Source organism: Doryrhamphus excisus, chromosome 12, assembly GCF_030265055.1.
Source record: "Doryrhamphus excisus isolate RoL2022-K1 chromosome 12, RoL_Dexc_1.0, whole genome shotgun sequence".
Classification (NCBI taxonomy): Eukaryota; Metazoa; Chordata; class Actinopteri; order Syngnathiformes; family Syngnathidae; genus Doryrhamphus; species Doryrhamphus excisus.
Window position 1 is genome coordinate 82,992 of NC_080477.1, and position 17,713 is coordinate 100,704.

The following is a 17,713-nucleotide window of genomic DNA, read 5'->3' on the forward strand; positions in this document are numbered from 1 at the left end:
TTCAATGTAATTCATAAACACCATTACTGGTGCTAAAAGTAATGTCCAGGGTCTCTGTTAGAGGGCAGTATTGTGCAGTCAACTGCGCTAGTCGTCAAAAAAACTCGCCGAAGAAAAAAGGCGGAAGTTAGCACGTCGCTAAATAAGAGCACATAGCAGATATAAAAGTCTTTACTGTTGGCTTTTTAATTATGCTTGTTCTCCATGCAGGACGCATCTTATATTTATTCGAGTAAAAATGACACATTACTGTTCTGTCTCGTTTGCGTGTATTTTAAAGGACACCAAGCTATCGTTAGCTAATTAGCTTCGAACAAAAAGACACTGACGTTAGCATCACATGCTAAGGGTTGTCGTTGTGTGAAAATGTGTATAAAGTCCGAGATTGTTGGCGATTGAGTGAGTCGCAAATGTCAAAGAAGACATTTGTAGTGTTAGAAAGAACGACAGCAGACTACCGGGAGGAACTTTCTCTTTCGACGAAAGAGGAGCTCGAAGGACAAAGTCAACTCCTGCTTGAAATGGAAATGGAGTCACACGGAGCAGGTTTGCTGACTTCTTACGCTCCCATTAATGCTGGTTTATAACATCCGGCATTTTCAACTCAGCGCTTTTGTCTTGGAAGGTCGATTTCATGAATTCAACCTCATGAGATGAACCGAAAGGCAGTAGGAAGAAGCAGATCTCATTTAATCCTACCCCTTTTCCACGTCTATTACTGATAATTCACTCCGTATCATTTACATCTTCACACTCAATATTTTGTTGTCACACTTTACTGTGTGAAAATAAGGGAATGTGTTGGGATAAAAAATAAACTAGGAGTGGGAAAAAAATTAAAACATGATTTTACTGTTCATGAGTAATTTGTGGTTACACATTACGTAATAACTTATCACTTGCATTAATGAAATGTGGGGATAAATATTGTCTGAGTCTTTTATTTCCTTGTAGTTGACATGATGTCATCTTCTACTTGGGGATTCTTCCGCCAGTGTTGCGTTCAGGGGCAGCGTTTGTGTTTCAACCACTGTACTGTTGAATAACATCACATGACGTGTGCTTAAAACTATCCAGTTTGTGCCAAGATGAGAGGCAGTGAGGGAGGATTCCAAACATGTGGCACCTTGTGGGGAAACCTGCCCGTTGGTGCTTTTTTATTGGTGCATTCACAATTTGCGGTTCTTCACTATTCGCTGGCCGTGTGTTTGTGTTCTCGTGTCCCGCAGATGGCGAAGAAGAAAATCTTCCCCCAGAGGAGCAAAAGTGGAGCTCCTGGATGGAGCAGGAGGAGACACCGTCTTCCCAGGTTAAAGAAGAAGAAGAGGAGTTAGAGCCGCCCTGCATTAAAGAGGAAGAGGAGGAATCAGAGCCGCCTCACATCAAGGAGGAAGATGAGGAGCACAGCATCAGTCGGGGGGAACAGCAGCAGGAGGATGCCGACATCAGCAAGTTTCCAGTGACTTGTATGACTGTGAAGAGCGACGATGATGAAGACAAAGGTCAGGGGTCACAAATCGATGACAGTCAAAGCGTGGAGAAGAAAGGCAGCAGCTCGAGCCGACACAGGACGACAGAAGCCGACGGTGGGGGATCACAAGCAGGCAGCCGCTTCGCTCCGCTGTCAGAGAGTGACGACGCGACGTCACACTCTCCTGACACGGATGACGAAGACTATAAAGCTGATGTGACATGTCGCCCTGGCAACAAACACTTTAAATGCTTCCAATGTGACAAAACCTTTGGCAGCAAAAGTAATTTAAAAAGGCACATGGGATGTCACACGGGAGAAAAACTATTTAGCTGCTCGATTTGCGGTAAAGAATTCTCCCAGAAGGGAATTTTAATGAGACACACAAGAACACACACCGGAGAGAAACCTTTTTCATGCCCATTCTGCGCCAAACGATTCTCTATTAAGGGAAATTTGATCACACACACACGAATACACACCGGAGAGAAACCTTTCTCCTGTTCAGTCTGCAAAACCAGTTTCACTGTTCGTTCGGCGCTGGTTCAACACATGCGAACACACACTGGCGAGAAACCCTTTCCTTGTTCGTTTTGTGGGAAAACCTTTTCTCAGAAAGTCAGCTTGATGACGCACTTGAGAAGACACACCGGAGAGAAGGTGTTCAGCTGCAAGGCGTGCGATGAGAGATTCTCTCACAAGTACCAGCTGAACAAACACAAGTGTGGCGGCGAGGACAGTGGCAGAAAATGAAGGAATGGAATCCAGCCAATCCTATTTTTTTCAAGTTTGACCTATCAGGTACCGCTGAGGTGTATGAGTGTTTTTCTGTCATTTTTTGCACTATTTCTTCCAAAAGAGGAACAAGCGTCCACAAAGGGTGGACTATTTGTGCAGTAACCTGCACAAACTTGCTTTGCCGTCTGAGATTGTTAACAAGATTCATACTAATTTGGGTTTACAGTGTGGTTAGGCAAGGCAAAACGTGTAAAAGGTTTCTTATGTTTGCTTAAAGAAGAGCAAGGCGGTCGGACACCCATGAGTTGTTTTGTTGTTTATATTTTCATGAAGACCACGGACCAGCTTCCTCGGTGCGAGGCCTGCAACACAAGCATCAACGAGTTAACCACCGGAAGACACAATTAACAGCAAAGAAAGCAAAACACGTAACATGTACACTTGTCACTCAAGTGTCGTTGAAATGTGATAGAATTTCAATCTATTGAACAGCACTATTGAGTTATACATTGAATTGTATTTTTTGTTTTTACAAGCTACAGTCAGTTAATTGGTTCCAGACCCGACCACATTAAATGAATTTCCGTAACTTCATGAAGTGTTAAAAGGGACCCATTATGCTTAACCCACTTTTGTACCTATAAATGTTGATAAAATGTAGCATTCTCAGGTTAAACGATGCCGCATTTGCAGAAAATGAAAGTTCGACTCCACGGCAGCCACCTTCATTTTAGGTGAGGGCAAAAACACGATAACCAATCTAGTTTGTCCAAGCGGGGTTTCCGTAGCACATCCGCTGATTGATACGCTTCGGATGGATGAAGGCGACACTGCGTGCTCGTCCGGTTTGCGGTTTTGCTTTGTATTTACTGAGTACACCTTGAAGGATAGCGTAGACTAAACAACGGGATTTATCACAACAAAGCCTCGGTGCGCTTTGAACCGTCTCTCTGGCTAGCATAGCTTGTAAGCTGCTAACGAAGAGGCGGAAGTTAGCAACACATGCTAGGTGTTGTTATTGTCCGAGGGCGTTCGGGAATGAGCGACTAGCTGCTACCGTGGAGGAAATATTCGGAGTGTTAGAGAGAACAATAGCCGAGTACGACGTGGAACGTTGTCGAACAAAAGGGGATGACCAGCGACAACAACAACTACTGGACGCCTCAAATGGAGTCACGCGGGGCAGGTTTGTTTACTTCTTCCTCTCGCCTCACGTGCTTAGTGACCTTTTTGCATTCCTTCAGGAAAGGAAGGCAATAGATGCCTTTGACAACTAGTACTTTGGCTTCTTCCGGTCTTCCATTTAACTTGATTTTGTTGCCGCTCAAATTGCCTTGTGTGTTCCCCTGAACAGTAGTGTGTGATGAGTTCAATTCCACATGGTAATGTGAGCCAGTGTAGTGAAGCTGTTTATGGGAGAATTCATTCTGGTTAATCAGGAGTGACAATCTACCCTAGCGTTTTTTCCAACATCAGCATACATTATGTATTTAGCAATTATGTACATTATGTATCTATTTTTATATTTCTTGTGTTAATTAGGTCTTTTTCCACAAAGCCTTCACTTCTGGCTTCACAGATACACTCAACTCCACTCTTCTTGTAAGCTTCACCCTTGTATTTAACTTGCAAGGATGCTCAAGGATGACTGAGAGAGATGTTATGGTGCTGAGGTTGTCCTAAACACAGGTTGTGGGCCACCTTTTGTAGACCTGCATGGTGCTGAGATTGTCCTAAACACAGGTTGTGGGCCACCTTTTGTAGACCTGCATGGTGCTGAGATTGTCCTAAACACAGGTTGTGGGTCACCTTTTGTAGACCCGCAGGTTGTACACAGTGTTTACCCCATAGGTTTGCTGCTTTTTGAGTCAAGTTATCTTCTTGTGTCCTACAGAGATCAGTGAAGAGCAGAAGAAGCCACAGCCCCCCCACGTTAAAGAAGAAGAAGAGGAGGAGCCACAGCCTCCACACGTTAAAGAAGAGGAGGAGGAGCACAGCGTCACTCAGGAGGCGCCGGACCTCAGAAAGTTTCCAGTGATCCGTGTGATTGTGAAGAGTGAAGATGATGAAGACGAAGCTCAATGGTCACCGCGTGAGGAGAAGAGAAGATCACACGCAGACAGCCTGCTACCGCCGCTGTCAGACAGTGACGATACGGCGTCGCACTCTCCCGACACTGACGACGAAGACTCTAAAGCTGATATGACGCGTCACGCTGACAGCACACGCTTCAAATGCTTCCAGTGCGACAAAACCTTCAGTGACAGCATCGCATTGGAAGTCCACATGACGTGTCACACAGGCGACAAAACATTCAGCTGCCCATTTTGCGATAAAGGCTTCCCGAGAAATAGTAATTTGAAATTACACATGAGAACACACACTGGAGAGAAACCGTATTCCTGCTTGGTGTGCGATAAAAAGTTCTCAATAAAGGGAAATTTGATGAAACACGCAAGCACACACACTGGAGAGAAACCATTTCCCTGCCCAGTTTGCAGCAAAAGATTCTCTCGCAAAGGCAATTTGATGGCACACACGAGGACTCACGCCGGGGAAAAAAACGAGAAAACATTTTCCTGCTCAGCCTGTGCGACGAGTTTTGGCATGCGCTCAACATTGTTGCGGCACATGAGGACACACACCGGTGAGAAACCTTTTCCCTGCTCAGTTTGTGGCCAAACATTTTCTCAAAAGGGACATCTAATGAGACACATGAGGACTCACAGCGGCGAGAAACCTTTCCCTTGCTCTGTTTGTGGGAAAAGATTCACTCAGAAAGGCAGCCTGATGACACACATGAGAACACACAGTGTGGATAAACCTTTTCCCTGCTCGGTTTGTGGACAGAGATTCTCTCAAAAAGGCAATTTAATGAAACACCAAAGAACGCACACTGGAGAGAAACCATTCAGTTGCAATGTATGCACTAAAAAGTTCTCCTACAAGTATCAGCTTAGTCGGCATGAGTGTGCTGGTGAGAAGAGCAGCAGCACATGAAGATGCAGATGCGTGAGTAAAAAAGTAGTGTGATGTTTGTGTTTCTTCCATTTCAAAATAAACTTTATGAAAAACTTGCTCTTTTACACTTTTGATCATCGGCCTGTCCCCCATGCAGTCGGTGCTTGCACAGTGCTTGCAGAGTTGCATACGCTAGCACTCACTGACAGTATCTTGGAAATAAGTATAAGCGCATCTATTTTGTCATAACAATGTTAGTCATATTGGTCCATCCATACTGTAATATGTCACTTTTCTTTGGGTGTTTTCCATTTCAACGCCCCTGTAATGACTAATGTTTTTTCCACTCTTCTGACATATAAATGTTGTTAGAATGTAGCATTCTCGTGTTAAACGATGCCAAACGTTCAGATAATGAGGCCTGTGCTTTTGGAAGTGTGGCGTCACAGTGAGCCAGACTTCCTTATATGGGCGTGTCCGGGTGCAAGCCGGAAACCGTACAAGCTGAGTGAGACCAATCACAGTGAAGTGAGCGTGCCCGGAGGCGGGTCGTAGGTGGAATAAATGAAAATGCAACTCCAAGGACAAGATAGCTGAAATAGGTACATATTCTGGAAGATGTAGAGAGCTTTCTGGGCCGGTTATCGTGTGTAACTACTCTTCATGAGTCCACAACTCAATACAAAGGTACAACATTTGCATAATAGGGTCCCTGTAAATTGAATTTCTCAGCTGCTATGTAGTTTGTCCAAGTGAGGCTGCCGTAGCAGAGCTCTGCAACACTTCCGCTAAAAAGGTGAACATCTAGCAGGCAGACACGGCCTTTTCCCACATTTATTCCGTTTCCCTGTTTGTTCTTCGTTCTTCACCGTTAACACGCTGACACCCTACATGGACTGAACATCACCGTCTACGACACCTTCGTCTCCGTGCACTTTATAAGCTTCTTTCTCGCTAGATTAGCTCGTTATCTGCTAACAAAGAGAAGCGGAAGTTAGCGTGACATGCTAAGTGTTGTTGTTCTGTGTTGTTGTACCGCCGAGGAAATATTTGTAGTGTGAGAAAGTACTTTGCCGAGTAAGAAAGGGCAGAACCAGCGACGCTGTTTTCAAGCTTCAAATGGAGTTACACAGAGCAGGTTTGTTTACTTCCTTCTCTTAAGAGCCTTTCATTTCACGATTAAGGTATTACATGTCCATTTCATGCATTCACACGATGATACTGTAGACAGTAGAAGAAGACAGTTGGTAGTAAGTGGCTATACCGTGTACGTCAGTGATACCTATTTGCTCTTTCCACTTTAATCAAATACATAAAGTATGAACACCTCTGATCTACACACAGTACATAAGGCCGGGGCATGTTTTTGTTTAATGTTTATGTAGAATTATTTGTTATGAGCATGCCTTCATGTTACATTTGTTCATGTTACATGTTACATTTCATCTTATTATGCCACCGTGTGTGTGTGTGTGTGTGTGTGTGCAGACGTCAGTGAAGATCTTCGCCCAGAGCTACAGGAGTGGAGCTCCAGGGTGGCGCAGGAGGAGTCACGGCCGCCCAACATTAAAGAGGAGGATGACGAGGAGGGACAGCCTGTGCCGGCCTACATTAAAGAAGAAGAAGAGGAGCACAGCATCAATCAAGAGGAGGGGCAGGAAGTGGCTGACATAAGCAAGTTTCCAGTGATTTGTGTGATTGTGAAGAGTGAAGACGATGAAGACAAGGGTCACGGATCACGGATCGATTATTGTCAACACAAGGAGAAGGAGGAGGCGGAGCATCCAAGCAGCAGCTCAAGTCGACACTTGACAACAGAAGCAGATAGCCTCTTAGCGCCGCTGTCAGATAGTGACGACACGGCGTCACACTCTCCTGAAACTGACGAGGAAGACTCTAAAGCTGATGTGACGGGTCTCCCGTTCGTCTGTTCATTTTGTGGTAAACGCTTCTCTCAGAAAGGCAATTTGATAACACACACAAGAACACACACTGGCGATAAACCATTCAGCTGCTCCATTTGCGGTGAAAAATTCACTCAAAAAGGCAACTTAATGAGACACACAAGAAAGCACGTCGACGAGAAACCGTTTTCTTGCTCAGTTTGTGGCAAAAGATTCACTCAAAAAGGTAATTTGATGACACATGCAAGAAAACACAATGGTGAGAAACCATTTTCCTGCTCAATTTGCGGTAAAAGTTTTTCTGTCAAGGGGAACTTGAATGCACACACACGAACACACACCGGTGAGAAACCATTCAGCTGTGCAGTTTGTGGTGAAAGGTTCTCTCAAAAAGGCAATTTGATGGCGCATGAACGAAAACACAACGGTGAGAAACCCTTCAGCTGCTCATTTTGTGGCAAAACATTTCCCGTAAAGGGGAATTTGTTGACGCACATAAGAACACACACTGGAGACAAGCCGTTCTCGTGTTCCTTCTGTGACAAAAGGTTTTCTGCAAAGGACAGTTTAAAAGCACACATAACAATACACACGGGAGAGAAACCATTTTCCTGCTTGGTTTGTGGCAAAACCTTCCCATTGAGGGGCAAGTTGATGAAGCACACACGAACACACACCGGAGAACAACCCTTTTCCTGCTCAGTCTGCGGAAAAAGATTCTCGGTCAAAAGAAGTTTGGAAGCACACACGACAACGCACACCGGTGAGAAACCATTCAGCTGCAACGTGTGCGGTAAAAGGTTCTCCTATAAGTACGACATCACCAGACACAAGTGTGCAGGTGAGAAGTGCAGCACGATATCGAAAAATAAAGACTCCACCCACTCCGAATAGTTGTTGCAGTGATGATGGCGTAGAAAGAGCACGGTTTCAGAAAGCTGTGTTCCAGGGCAAAACCTAAAAAAAAACGATTTGGTGTTGGACCAATGTTTTAAGTCACATTTCAACATTCTAAAGTGTCTTGCAAGTGTAAAAACTCTTTAACCGCCAGTCATAATAAATTCAGTCCATGTGTGCTCTGCCTTTTATGCCATACAGCGCATGTGGAGGGTTTTACCTTTTTAGCGGTGGCTGCCACCTACTGGAGAGGAGCACCGGCAACGGCAGAAAAACAACCTGGCGAGAGAACACAGCGATAGCAGGGCTTGTTGTTGATATAAGCAATTTATGTGCGCTATCAACAGTTTGCCACAATAACGAATGGAGTAGCGACTGATGGCGGCACCTCTGGAGTTGGACCGCCTCGGACAGGAGAGAGACAACTGGATGACAAATGAGTGGGGATGATGGATAGATAGATAGATAGATAGATAGATAGATAGATAGATAGATAGATAGATAGATAGATAGATAGATAGATAGATAGATGGATGGATGGATGGATGGATGGATGGATGGATGGATGGATGGATGGATGGATGGATGGATGGATGGATGGATGGATGGATGGATGGATGGATGGATGGATGGATGGATGGATGGATGGATGGATGGATGATGGATAGATAGATGGATGGATGGATGGGTGGATGGATGGATGGATGGATGGATGGATGGATGGATGGATGGATGGATAGATAGATAGATAGATGGATGGATGGATGGATGGATGGATGGATGATGGATAGATAGATAGATGGATGGATGGATGGATGGATGGGTGGGTGGATGGATGGATGGATGGATGGATGGATGGATGGATGGATGGATGGATGGATGGATGGATAGATAGACTCCCTTTATTGTCATTGCACAAAAACACAGTCGTGAAATTGCCAACGAAATGTCGTTGCCTATCAACAGCGGTGTCTTTTGTGTTGGTATTTTAAGCAACCTAGGTGTACTATCAACATGACTATACTGGCTATGAATAAAGAATGTAGGAGCAGTGTTTATGTCTGCAGTGACGTAAGCAAGGAACAGAGAAGCCGTGCTAACCGCTAAGCTAACTTAAATCTGCTGTAGCAAACAACGAAAGGTACTACACTTTCTATACAATTACAATTTAGATGTGGTCGGAGAGGATGAAAACTGCCGTTGTAAATTTAGCACCGCAAACGGATTCGAATCAGACGGCGACGATCTATTTTGTCCAAATGGGGTTGCCGTAGCATTTCCACCGATTGACGCGTTCGACGTAGAGAAGGTAGACCCAGAGTGCTCTACGTTTATGTTTTTGGTATTCGTTGCTTTTTTGCCGTCTTTCTTATTTGGTACACTTTGAAGAGCTAACAGGGACTAAACATCACACTTTATGACAAGCTCGTCTCAATGCGCTTCCTCGCTTCTCAAGCTAGCTTGCTAGCGGCTAACAAAGAGACGCGGAAGTTAGCATCGCGTGCTAACTGTTTGTGTGTTTGTGTGAGGATGTCTATCAAGTGAGAGCATCGATGAAAGATCGACAAGCTGCTGCCGTGTAAGAAATATTTGTTGCGATAAAAAGAACGATAGCAGATTACGAAGAGGAACTTTGTCGACCAAAAGAGGAGAACGCCAACGACGACGTTTTCAAGCATCAAATGGCGTCACATAGAGAAGGTTTGTTTACTTCTTATCATGTTTAATAATTGTATATTCATCTTTTCTTTTTAGATCAATAATACCCTGCCCACTGAATGTTTTCTTGTTTTAATTCATCAGATCATCGTGCGGCTGCTATTGTAAATTGATTTCTGCGTCCTTGTGTGTCGGTGAAGAAGATCTTCCCCCTGAGCAGCAGGCCTGGAGCTCCAGGATGGAGGAGGAAGAGCCACTGGGCATTAAAGAGGAAGATGAGGAGCAAATCTGGACTCAGGAAGGCGCTGACATCGGCAGCTTTCCAGTGATTCGAGTGATCGTGAAGAGTGAAGACGATGAGGAGGAAGCTCAGTGGGTACAGCTTGATCACAATCAAAGTGACGATACGAGAAGTCCAGCAGCAGACCGCCTCTTAGCTCCGCTATCACGTAGTGACGACACGGCGTTGCACTCCCCTGACGCCGATGAAGACTCCAGAGCTGTTATGGCGTGTCACACTAACAACAAACACTTTAAATGCTCTCAGTGCCAGAAAAGTTTTACGTATAAGTCAGACTGGAAAACACACATGAGGGTCCACACGGGAGAAAAACCATTCAGCTGCCCATTTTGCTCTAAAAGATTCTCCCAAAAAGGCACTTTGACAATACATACAAGAACACACACAGGAGAGAAACCGTTTTCATGTTCAGTCTGCGATGCCGGTTTTACTGATCGTTCCGCGTTGATCAAACACACGAGAACACACACCGGTGAGAAATGTTTCACATGCTCAGTTTGTGGTGAAAGATTTTCCAGAAAGATGAATCTGACAGAACACACAAGAACACACACGGGCGAGAAACCGTTCACCTGCAGCATCTGCGGAAAAGGATTCTCCAAAAAGGTGAATTTGAAGTCCCACACGAGAACACACACTGGTGAAAAACCCTTTTCATGCTCAGTCTGCGACACAAGTTTCAGATTTCAGTCCTCCTTGATTCCACACATGAGAACACACACCGGCGAGAGTTCTTTTCCGTGCTCAGTTTGTGGTAAAATCTTCTTTAGAAAGATGAGTTTGATCGAACACGCAAGGACCCACACTGGAGAAAAGCCGTTTTCATGTTCAGTCTGCAACACGATGTTTCGATGCCAGTCGACAGTCGTGAAACACATGAGGACACACACTGGCGAGAAACCCTTTTCCTGCTCGGTCTGCAACAAAAGTTTCAGCCTTCACCCGTCACTGTTTCGACACATGAGAACACACACTGGAGAGAAACCATTCAGTTGCAATGTGTGTGATGAGAAGTTCGCTTATAAGTATCAGCTTAGCAAACACAAATGTGCTGGTGAGAGCAGCAGCGGCCAAACGCATTTTAATGGCTAGAGTTGGCTTTTATTTCAACAGAAACACCATAAACATAAGACAACACACATGCATAAGTGTACATAAGCTAGACAAAGTAATTATGATGTTAAAGGTGCAACTGGATTTCATTTGTTTTTTTCATATTAGAGGATTGACTGATGTGGCGGAAGTACTGCCCAATAAAGCAAAAATAAATCCCTGTTCTCTCCTGGAGCTGCATCGCTCGACCATGTCTGGGACACTCAACAGCAGCACTCGGTCTTTGCTGCCACCCGGTGGACATATGGCGTCACTACAAGGTCAAATAACTCAACCGATTGGCATCATCCGGGGCTTTTCATGCCAGGTGCTACATGACCAGAAATCACTTGTAAAAATACTTATGAGGTACATTGTCGTGATAAAACATAACCGTATTATTACCATATTATTATTATAGTGTTACGACTAGTTTTTATTCTAAAATACACATGTTTTGTCCGAGCGGAGTTGCAACGGCACATCCGCTATTTCACATCACTTCCGCCAGGTCTTGTCGAGCACTCTGACGTTGGGTGCGTCTTTGCCTATTTGCCATTTTATTTATTGGGTCCTTTTGATTAAGTTCACGTTGATGGCACACAACATGGACTCAAAATCGCAGTTCATTATAATCTCGTCTCAGTACATTTGAAGCTTCTCAAGCTAGCTCAGCTCGCTAGCTGCTAACAAAGAGACGCGGAAGTTAGCAAGACATGCTAAGCGTTATTGTGTGAAAATGTGTTCTGAGGCAAAGTTATGAGCACTAAACTACTAAGCGGCGAGCTGCTGCCGTTGGAAAAATATTTGTAGTGCTGGAAAGAACCACAATAAAGCGCGAGGACGAACTTTGTCAAACAAAAGAGAAGAACGACGACGGCAAGCCTCAAATGGAGTCACAAAGAGGTTTGTTTACTTCCTCTCACGTGTGTCATAACTTTATACTTTATCATTACTTATTGTTTATGTCCAAACAAACATACGTTTACCCCCGAAAGCCACTTTAATCGATCACATTCTAATACCGATTATACATTGCTTTGGTTTTCTTCAAATTGCTCAGTTTTTTTCAATTCTTAGTGACAAAACTAACACACTGAAACCGCTCCCTCTCCAATGACCTCCGCGTTGTTTACAAATGAATGGACTCTGTGGAAGTCGCTTCAATTAGATTTTTTTCAAACCATGAAGTATGAAGTGAACCTGATTTTCTTTTGACGTGTCCTTGTTGCTGCTTTTCGCATTCCAGTCCTATGTTTTAATGTCGATCACCAACAAGTCTTATGTTAGCTTGGAGCCTCATCTTTCTCCTCGTCAGATGTTACCGAATGGTTGGTGTTTGAGCTGCGTCTTAACAACCATGTGTGTTTGTCTTCTTGTGTCCCTCAGATGTCCGTGGAGATCTTCCCTCTGAGCAGCAAGAGTGGAGCTCCAGGTGGGAGCAAGAGGAGCCAGAGCCCCTGAACATTAAAGAGGAGGCGGAGCAGCCACAGGCCCCCTGCATTAAAGAGGAGGAGCCACAGCACACCCACATTAAGGAAGAGGAGGAGGAGCACAGCATCAGCATCAGCAAGTTTCCTGTGATTGTTAAGGGTGAAGATGATGAAGGTGAAGGTCAGCGGTCACAGCTTGATCACGGTCCAAGGGACGACAAGAGAGTACCGGAGTCAGACAGCCTCTTAGCTCCGCTGTCAGATAGCGATGACATGACGTCTCAGTCTCCTGACACTGATGATGAAGACTCGAAAGCTGACATGACGTGTCGTGCTGACAGCAAACGCTTGAAACGCTCGCACACGAGACAAAAAACATTCAGCTGCTCGTTTTGCCGTAAAGCATTTCTTCGAAAGGCACATTTGCTGGCTCACACAAGAACACACACTGGTGAGAAACCATTCTGCTGCCCGCTTTGTGGCAAACCGTTCTCCGAAAGAGCACATTTGATGGCACACACAAGAACCCACACAGGAGAAAAGCCCTTCTCCTGTTCCTTCTGTGATAAAAGATTCTCCACAAAGGGGCAGTTGATCTCACACACCAGGACGCACACTGGAGAGAAACCCTTCTCCTGCTCCGTCTGCAGCACGGACTTCAGCGATAGCTCGGCGTTGGCTCGGCACACGAGAACGCACACGGGTGAGAAACCTTTTATGTGTTCCGTTTGTTATGAGAGATTTTCTCAAAAGGGCAACCTGACGACACACATGAGAACGCACACGGGTGAGAAACCCTTTTTGTGTTCAGTTTGTGGGGAGAGATTCTCGCAAAAGGGCAATTTGAATACGCACATGAGAAGACACACTGGCGACAAACCTTTCAGCTGCAGTCTGTGTGAGGAAAGATTCACTCGGCAGTACCAGCTCTACAAACATAAATGCCCTGCAAGGACCTCTAGCGCTAAGTGACCACGGCACAAAACTGGCGGTATTGGGCCACACCCCCCGCCTTGCACCTTGCTCTTTTGGATCCTCCGCCCCAGTACGCTGGACCCCGAGGAACTATTAGTCTTCCATCCGACTTTGAAGGGACCAGTGATAGACCACCGCTATCTTTCTGCGCTGCTCATTGGCCCCCTGATGTTCCCCTGAATGCCCACAGGAGGGCAGTATTTGTAAATTGGAGCTCATTAGCTGATTGCACTTCTTTGCTTTGAGACTGCTGTGGATTTGAACGTCTAAGGAAGCTAACCTTCACGTCAAAGTGTCATCCTGACAACCGAGAAGATGTCCATGTGTGTTGAAACGACGACGTGCCGCCGTAGTGTCCCGTGACGTACACATGTCACGTAGAGGCGTGGCTAAAGTCCCTAACACTCCTGCGAAAGGAAGCACAACCCGCCATGGACACAAGTAAGGCCTATGACCAGCTCCACCTCACCACGGGAGTCTTTACAATGAAATCGCATGGCAACCAAGGCATTCTGGAGGCAGTTGTGTTACCCGGTGTCAGAAAGCTTGGTCTCGGTCGCAGGTTCATGGGTCCTCCAACAGGACACGCACTCAAGGATGGCGAAGGGCCGAAGACTGGAGTATTCTGAAGTGGCCTTGTGCGAGCGCTGGTTTAAGTCCAATTGAATATCCGTGGGAAGAGCTGCTGAAACACCACACCCATCACACAATAATCCCTGTGGATTGCTTGAAAAAGTGGTGCAACTAAACATGAGGTTAAGGATGCCATCATTTTTGTCCAGGCCAGTTTCAGTAGTTTCTTTTACTATTTTTCCAGTTCATTCACTGATCCTTGTTGGATTTTTCCTTTGACTCGGATAGCGTTTCTTTACAACCAGTGGTCCATCATGCACGTTACACTGCTTTTTGCACTTCTGGGTTGTTTGTGAAACACCCAAAAGTTTTTTTTTTTTTACCACTTATCATTGTTGGGCCCTGCCCTTTGAGCAAGGCGAAGTCCACACAGATTGTGTTGTTCTGCAAGCTGTGAAATAATGCTACGAGTCGTACAATTTACACTTTCATATGAAGAGGAGTCAATACAAGCCATTGCGATGCCAAGCCACCAGCCAAAGTCTAGCAAAGTCCATGTGGTTTCTCATTCTGATGCTGGAGGTCCCAATGACCGGGAAACATTGTGTTTACTGCTTGATTGTGTATTGTGCTGATCTGGTTTCAACCAGTCCTTGGCTAGGGGGCTGAGCATCTCAGCCAGGACGGAAAGAGTGACATTAACAAAAAAGAACAGGGTGCCTTTTGATCCAAGGGAATGGTCTTGGTGAATGTATCATCTCTGTGTTGTGAATAAGCACATACACGCTGCATAGGGTCTGATACTAAACCACTTGTAAGCTGAGACTCTTGCTGTACTTAGACATTTTTCATAATCATTGAAATCGCCACCTTGAATGTTTCCAGCTGCAACATATTCCCTTTTCTATTCCCGTTTCTATTTGGAGCCACAACAATAATACATACTGCGTGTAAAACAATAAAAGTACAGTAAAAAATAATCTTGTGTCCAGCAGACATCAGTGAAGAAGATCTTGCCCTCGAGCAGCAGGAGTGGGGCTCCAGGGTGGCGAAGGAGGAGCCACAGCCCCCCCACACTAAAGAGGTAGAGGAGGAGCAAGTGTGGACTCGGGAGGAGGCCGACATCAGCAGGGTTCCAGCGACTTGTGTGATTGTGAAGCGTGAAGATGATGGACTCTCTCGAGGTGATGTGGCCGCTCTTCGTGACAACAAACACTTGGGATGTTCCCAGTGTGACAAAACGTTTGGTGACAAGAGACATTTGAAAAGGCACATGAGATGTCACACGGAGGAAAAACCCTTCAGCTGCTCTTTTTGCGATAAAAGATTTCCTCGAAATGAACATTTGATATCACACACGAGAATACACACTGGGGAGAAACCGTTTTCGTGTTCCGTCTGTGCACAAACGTTCTCGCATAAATCCAATTTGACAACACACATGCGAAGGCACACGGGAGAAAAACCTTTTTCCTGTTCAGTTTGCAGTGAAAGATTCTCGCGAAAAATCAGCCTGGCGATACACACAAAAACACACACTGGGGAGAAACCCTTCAGTTGCTCGTATTGTGCAAAAATGTTCTCTTTAAAGGAACATTTGGTCACGCACACACGAACGCACACGGGAGAAAAACCATTTTCCTGCTCGGTCTGCAAAATGAGTTTTAGTGACCGTTCGGCGTTGACTCGACACACACGCACACACACCGGAGAGAAGCCTTATTCCTGCTCAGTGTGCGGTAAGAAGTTCTCTCTGAAGGCGTATTTGGTGGAGCACACGGGGACGCACACGGGAGAGAAACCTTTTTCATGCTCAGTCTGCAATACGAGTTTCAGTTTCCGTTCGGCGTTGGTTCGACACGCGAGGACGCACACCGGTGAGAAACCATTCGGTTGCAAGGAGTGTGATCAAAAGTTCTCTGATAAGAAGCGGCTCAACAAACACGCGTGTGCTGGTGGGCGGAGCATCAGCACATGAAATCACGTTTACTGTAGTTGATGTGAGCACAACATGCACGAGGACGTATCTTCATGTACTTAACATGTCAACACTGGCATAACACAGCCTGTTGTCATGGTAACCTGAAAGCTAGTAATGGAGCCTCTCTTGGATGCAAACGTTCCCGTATGGTGTGCTCTGTTCCCAATAGTTCCCAATACTGGCTTCCCCCAAGCAGAGGAGGCTTTACCAAGTCATTTATATGTCAGGTCCTTCTGCTGAACATGATGACCTACCTACCTAAATGAAATAAACGGCAGCTTCTGATTTGTTTCTGGAATGGCGACCACCATGCTGGACCATGTGTTAGCTCCAGAGCCTCCTTCCATCCACTCATCCTCACCAGGGTCGCGGGTATGCTGGAGCCTATCCCAGCTGTCTTTGGGCGAGATGCTGAATTGTGACGCACATAAAAAATGTTTATTTTTTGACACTAATAAAACTTGGATTAAGCTACTGTGTCGTGTGCTTCTCCCTCCACATGCGCCTGCTAGCTCGATGTTGGCGGTCTCCTCCGATTTTGGATCAACACTTGCAATGAAAGCAACGATTACTGTTGCATTACATTAGATTCTGCTCTAATAATCCTCCCCATCTCTCTTTAATTGCCATTGTTTGCTCACAACCAAGGAAGCTAACAAAGAATGTGCACAGAAGCATAATCAGCCTTCAACGCTGCAATATGCCTCACACAATATTAAATGCATTTTAAATTACAACATGTATATAATTGATAAATCACCAAAAAAGTGCATGTAGCAAAATCAAATCTGCTCTTTAATAAAAGCCAGCATTTCAATGAATGCTCCAAATGTTTGACAGACAGCACAAATTGCCTGTAAGAAAATAAATTCCACAGGATTATATTATTATGATTAGTTTAGTATCAACGTTATTTTTTTCTCTTTACATTGTCCCTCTTTGCTTTATTTTTTCCCAGGTTTGCTGTTTGTTCTGTTGTTTTATTTTATTTGTACAACCGAACTTCGGTCACCACTGGCTCAAATTATTCCGAAATATTCCGAAATACAAACACATTTATCATTCCTGCATCGCATTTGATCACTTTGCGTCACTTTTTTATAATCCTACTTTTTAAAAGACGTATCACCTAAGCATAAACAATGGTGGCGCACATAATTTGTTTTATTTTGAATTGTTTTTAATCATTTATAAGGCACAGATCCAGCACATGTGTGAGTCTGTTTTAGGTATGGACTAATGAATCGCTTCTATCTTCTATCTTCTATCTTCTATCTTCTAGCTTCTATCTTCTATCTTCTATCTTCTATCTTCTATCTTCTATCTTCTAGCTTCTATCTTCTATCTTCTATCTTCTATCTTCTATCTTCTATCTTCTATCTTCTATCTTCTAGCTTCTATCTTCTATCTTCTATCTTCTATCTTCTATCTTCTAGCTTCTATCTTCTATCTTCTATCTTCTATCTTCTAGCTTCTATCTTCTATCTTCTATCTTCTATCTTCTATCTTCTATCTTCTATCTTCTGTCGTCTTCTATGGAAGGGGAAGTATAGAAATATCGTTTACTTCCCCTTAATCGCATTATGGAGTGTGGCCCAACACATAATATTAAATGTGTATTCCGAACACAGCTGTCGATTTGACAGATTCACTTTATTATAAATTTTGATTTCAAAGAAAACGGATAGTCGTAAATTGTGTCGGCACGGGCAGGAGACGAAGGGACAC

General features: G+C 44.6%; 5 protein-coding genes across 5 annotated transcripts; all 5 read left to right on the plus strand.

Annotated features, from left to right (window-relative positions):
* Window positions 1–125: 125 nt before the first annotated feature.
* LOC131139185 (zinc finger and SCAN domain-containing protein 2-like) lies at window positions 126–2,832 on the plus strand. The gene is made up of 2 exons (XM_058088526.1): window positions 126–546; window positions 1,230–2,832. Exons 1-2 carry the CDS (start codon window positions 411–413, stop codon window positions 2,222–2,224), a joined length of 1,131 nt encoding a protein of 376 aa, XP_057944509.1. The 5' UTR covers window positions 126–410; the 3' UTR covers window positions 2,225–2,832.
* Window positions 2,833–2,992: 160 nt separating this feature from the next.
* LOC131139182 (gastrula zinc finger protein XlCGF8.2DB-like) lies at window positions 2,993–5,247 on the plus strand. The gene is made up of 2 exons (XM_058088524.1): window positions 2,993–3,395; window positions 4,104–5,247. Exons 1-2 carry the CDS (start codon window positions 3,341–3,343, stop codon window positions 5,207–5,209), a joined length of 1,161 nt encoding a protein of 386 aa, XP_057944507.1. The 5' UTR covers window positions 2,993–3,340; the 3' UTR covers window positions 5,210–5,247.
* A 709-nt stretch (window positions 5,248–5,956) lies between these two features.
* On the plus strand, window positions 5,957–8,273 carry LOC131139194 (zinc finger protein 394-like). The gene is made up of 3 exons (XM_058088537.1): window positions 5,957–6,308; window positions 6,659–7,300; window positions 8,173–8,273. Exons 1-3 carry the CDS (start codon window positions 6,290–6,292, stop codon window positions 8,271–8,273), a joined length of 762 nt encoding a protein of 253 aa, XP_057944520.1. The 5' UTR covers window positions 5,957–6,289.
* A 933-nt stretch (window positions 8,274–9,206) lies between these two features.
* LOC131139183 (gastrula zinc finger protein XlCGF8.2DB-like) lies at window positions 9,207–11,200 on the plus strand. Its single transcript, XM_058088525.1, has 2 exons — window positions 9,207–9,672; window positions 9,775–11,200. Exon 2 carries the CDS (start codon window positions 9,869–9,871, stop codon window positions 11,021–11,023), a length of 1,155 nt encoding a protein of 384 aa, XP_057944508.1. The 5' UTR covers window positions 9,207–9,672; window positions 9,775–9,868; the 3' UTR covers window positions 11,024–11,200.
* Window positions 11,201–11,494: 294 nt separating this feature from the next.
* Window positions 11,495–16,443, plus strand: LOC131139181 (zinc finger protein 84-like). The gene is made up of 3 exons (XM_058088523.1): window positions 11,495–11,929; window positions 12,413–13,159; window positions 15,000–16,443. The coding sequence occupies exons 1-3, from the start codon at window positions 11,914–11,916 to the stop codon at window positions 15,980–15,982; spliced, it is 1,746 nt and encodes a 581-aa protein (XP_057944506.1). The 5' UTR covers window positions 11,495–11,913; the 3' UTR covers window positions 15,983–16,443.
* Window positions 16,444–17,713: the final 1,270 nt, after the last annotated feature.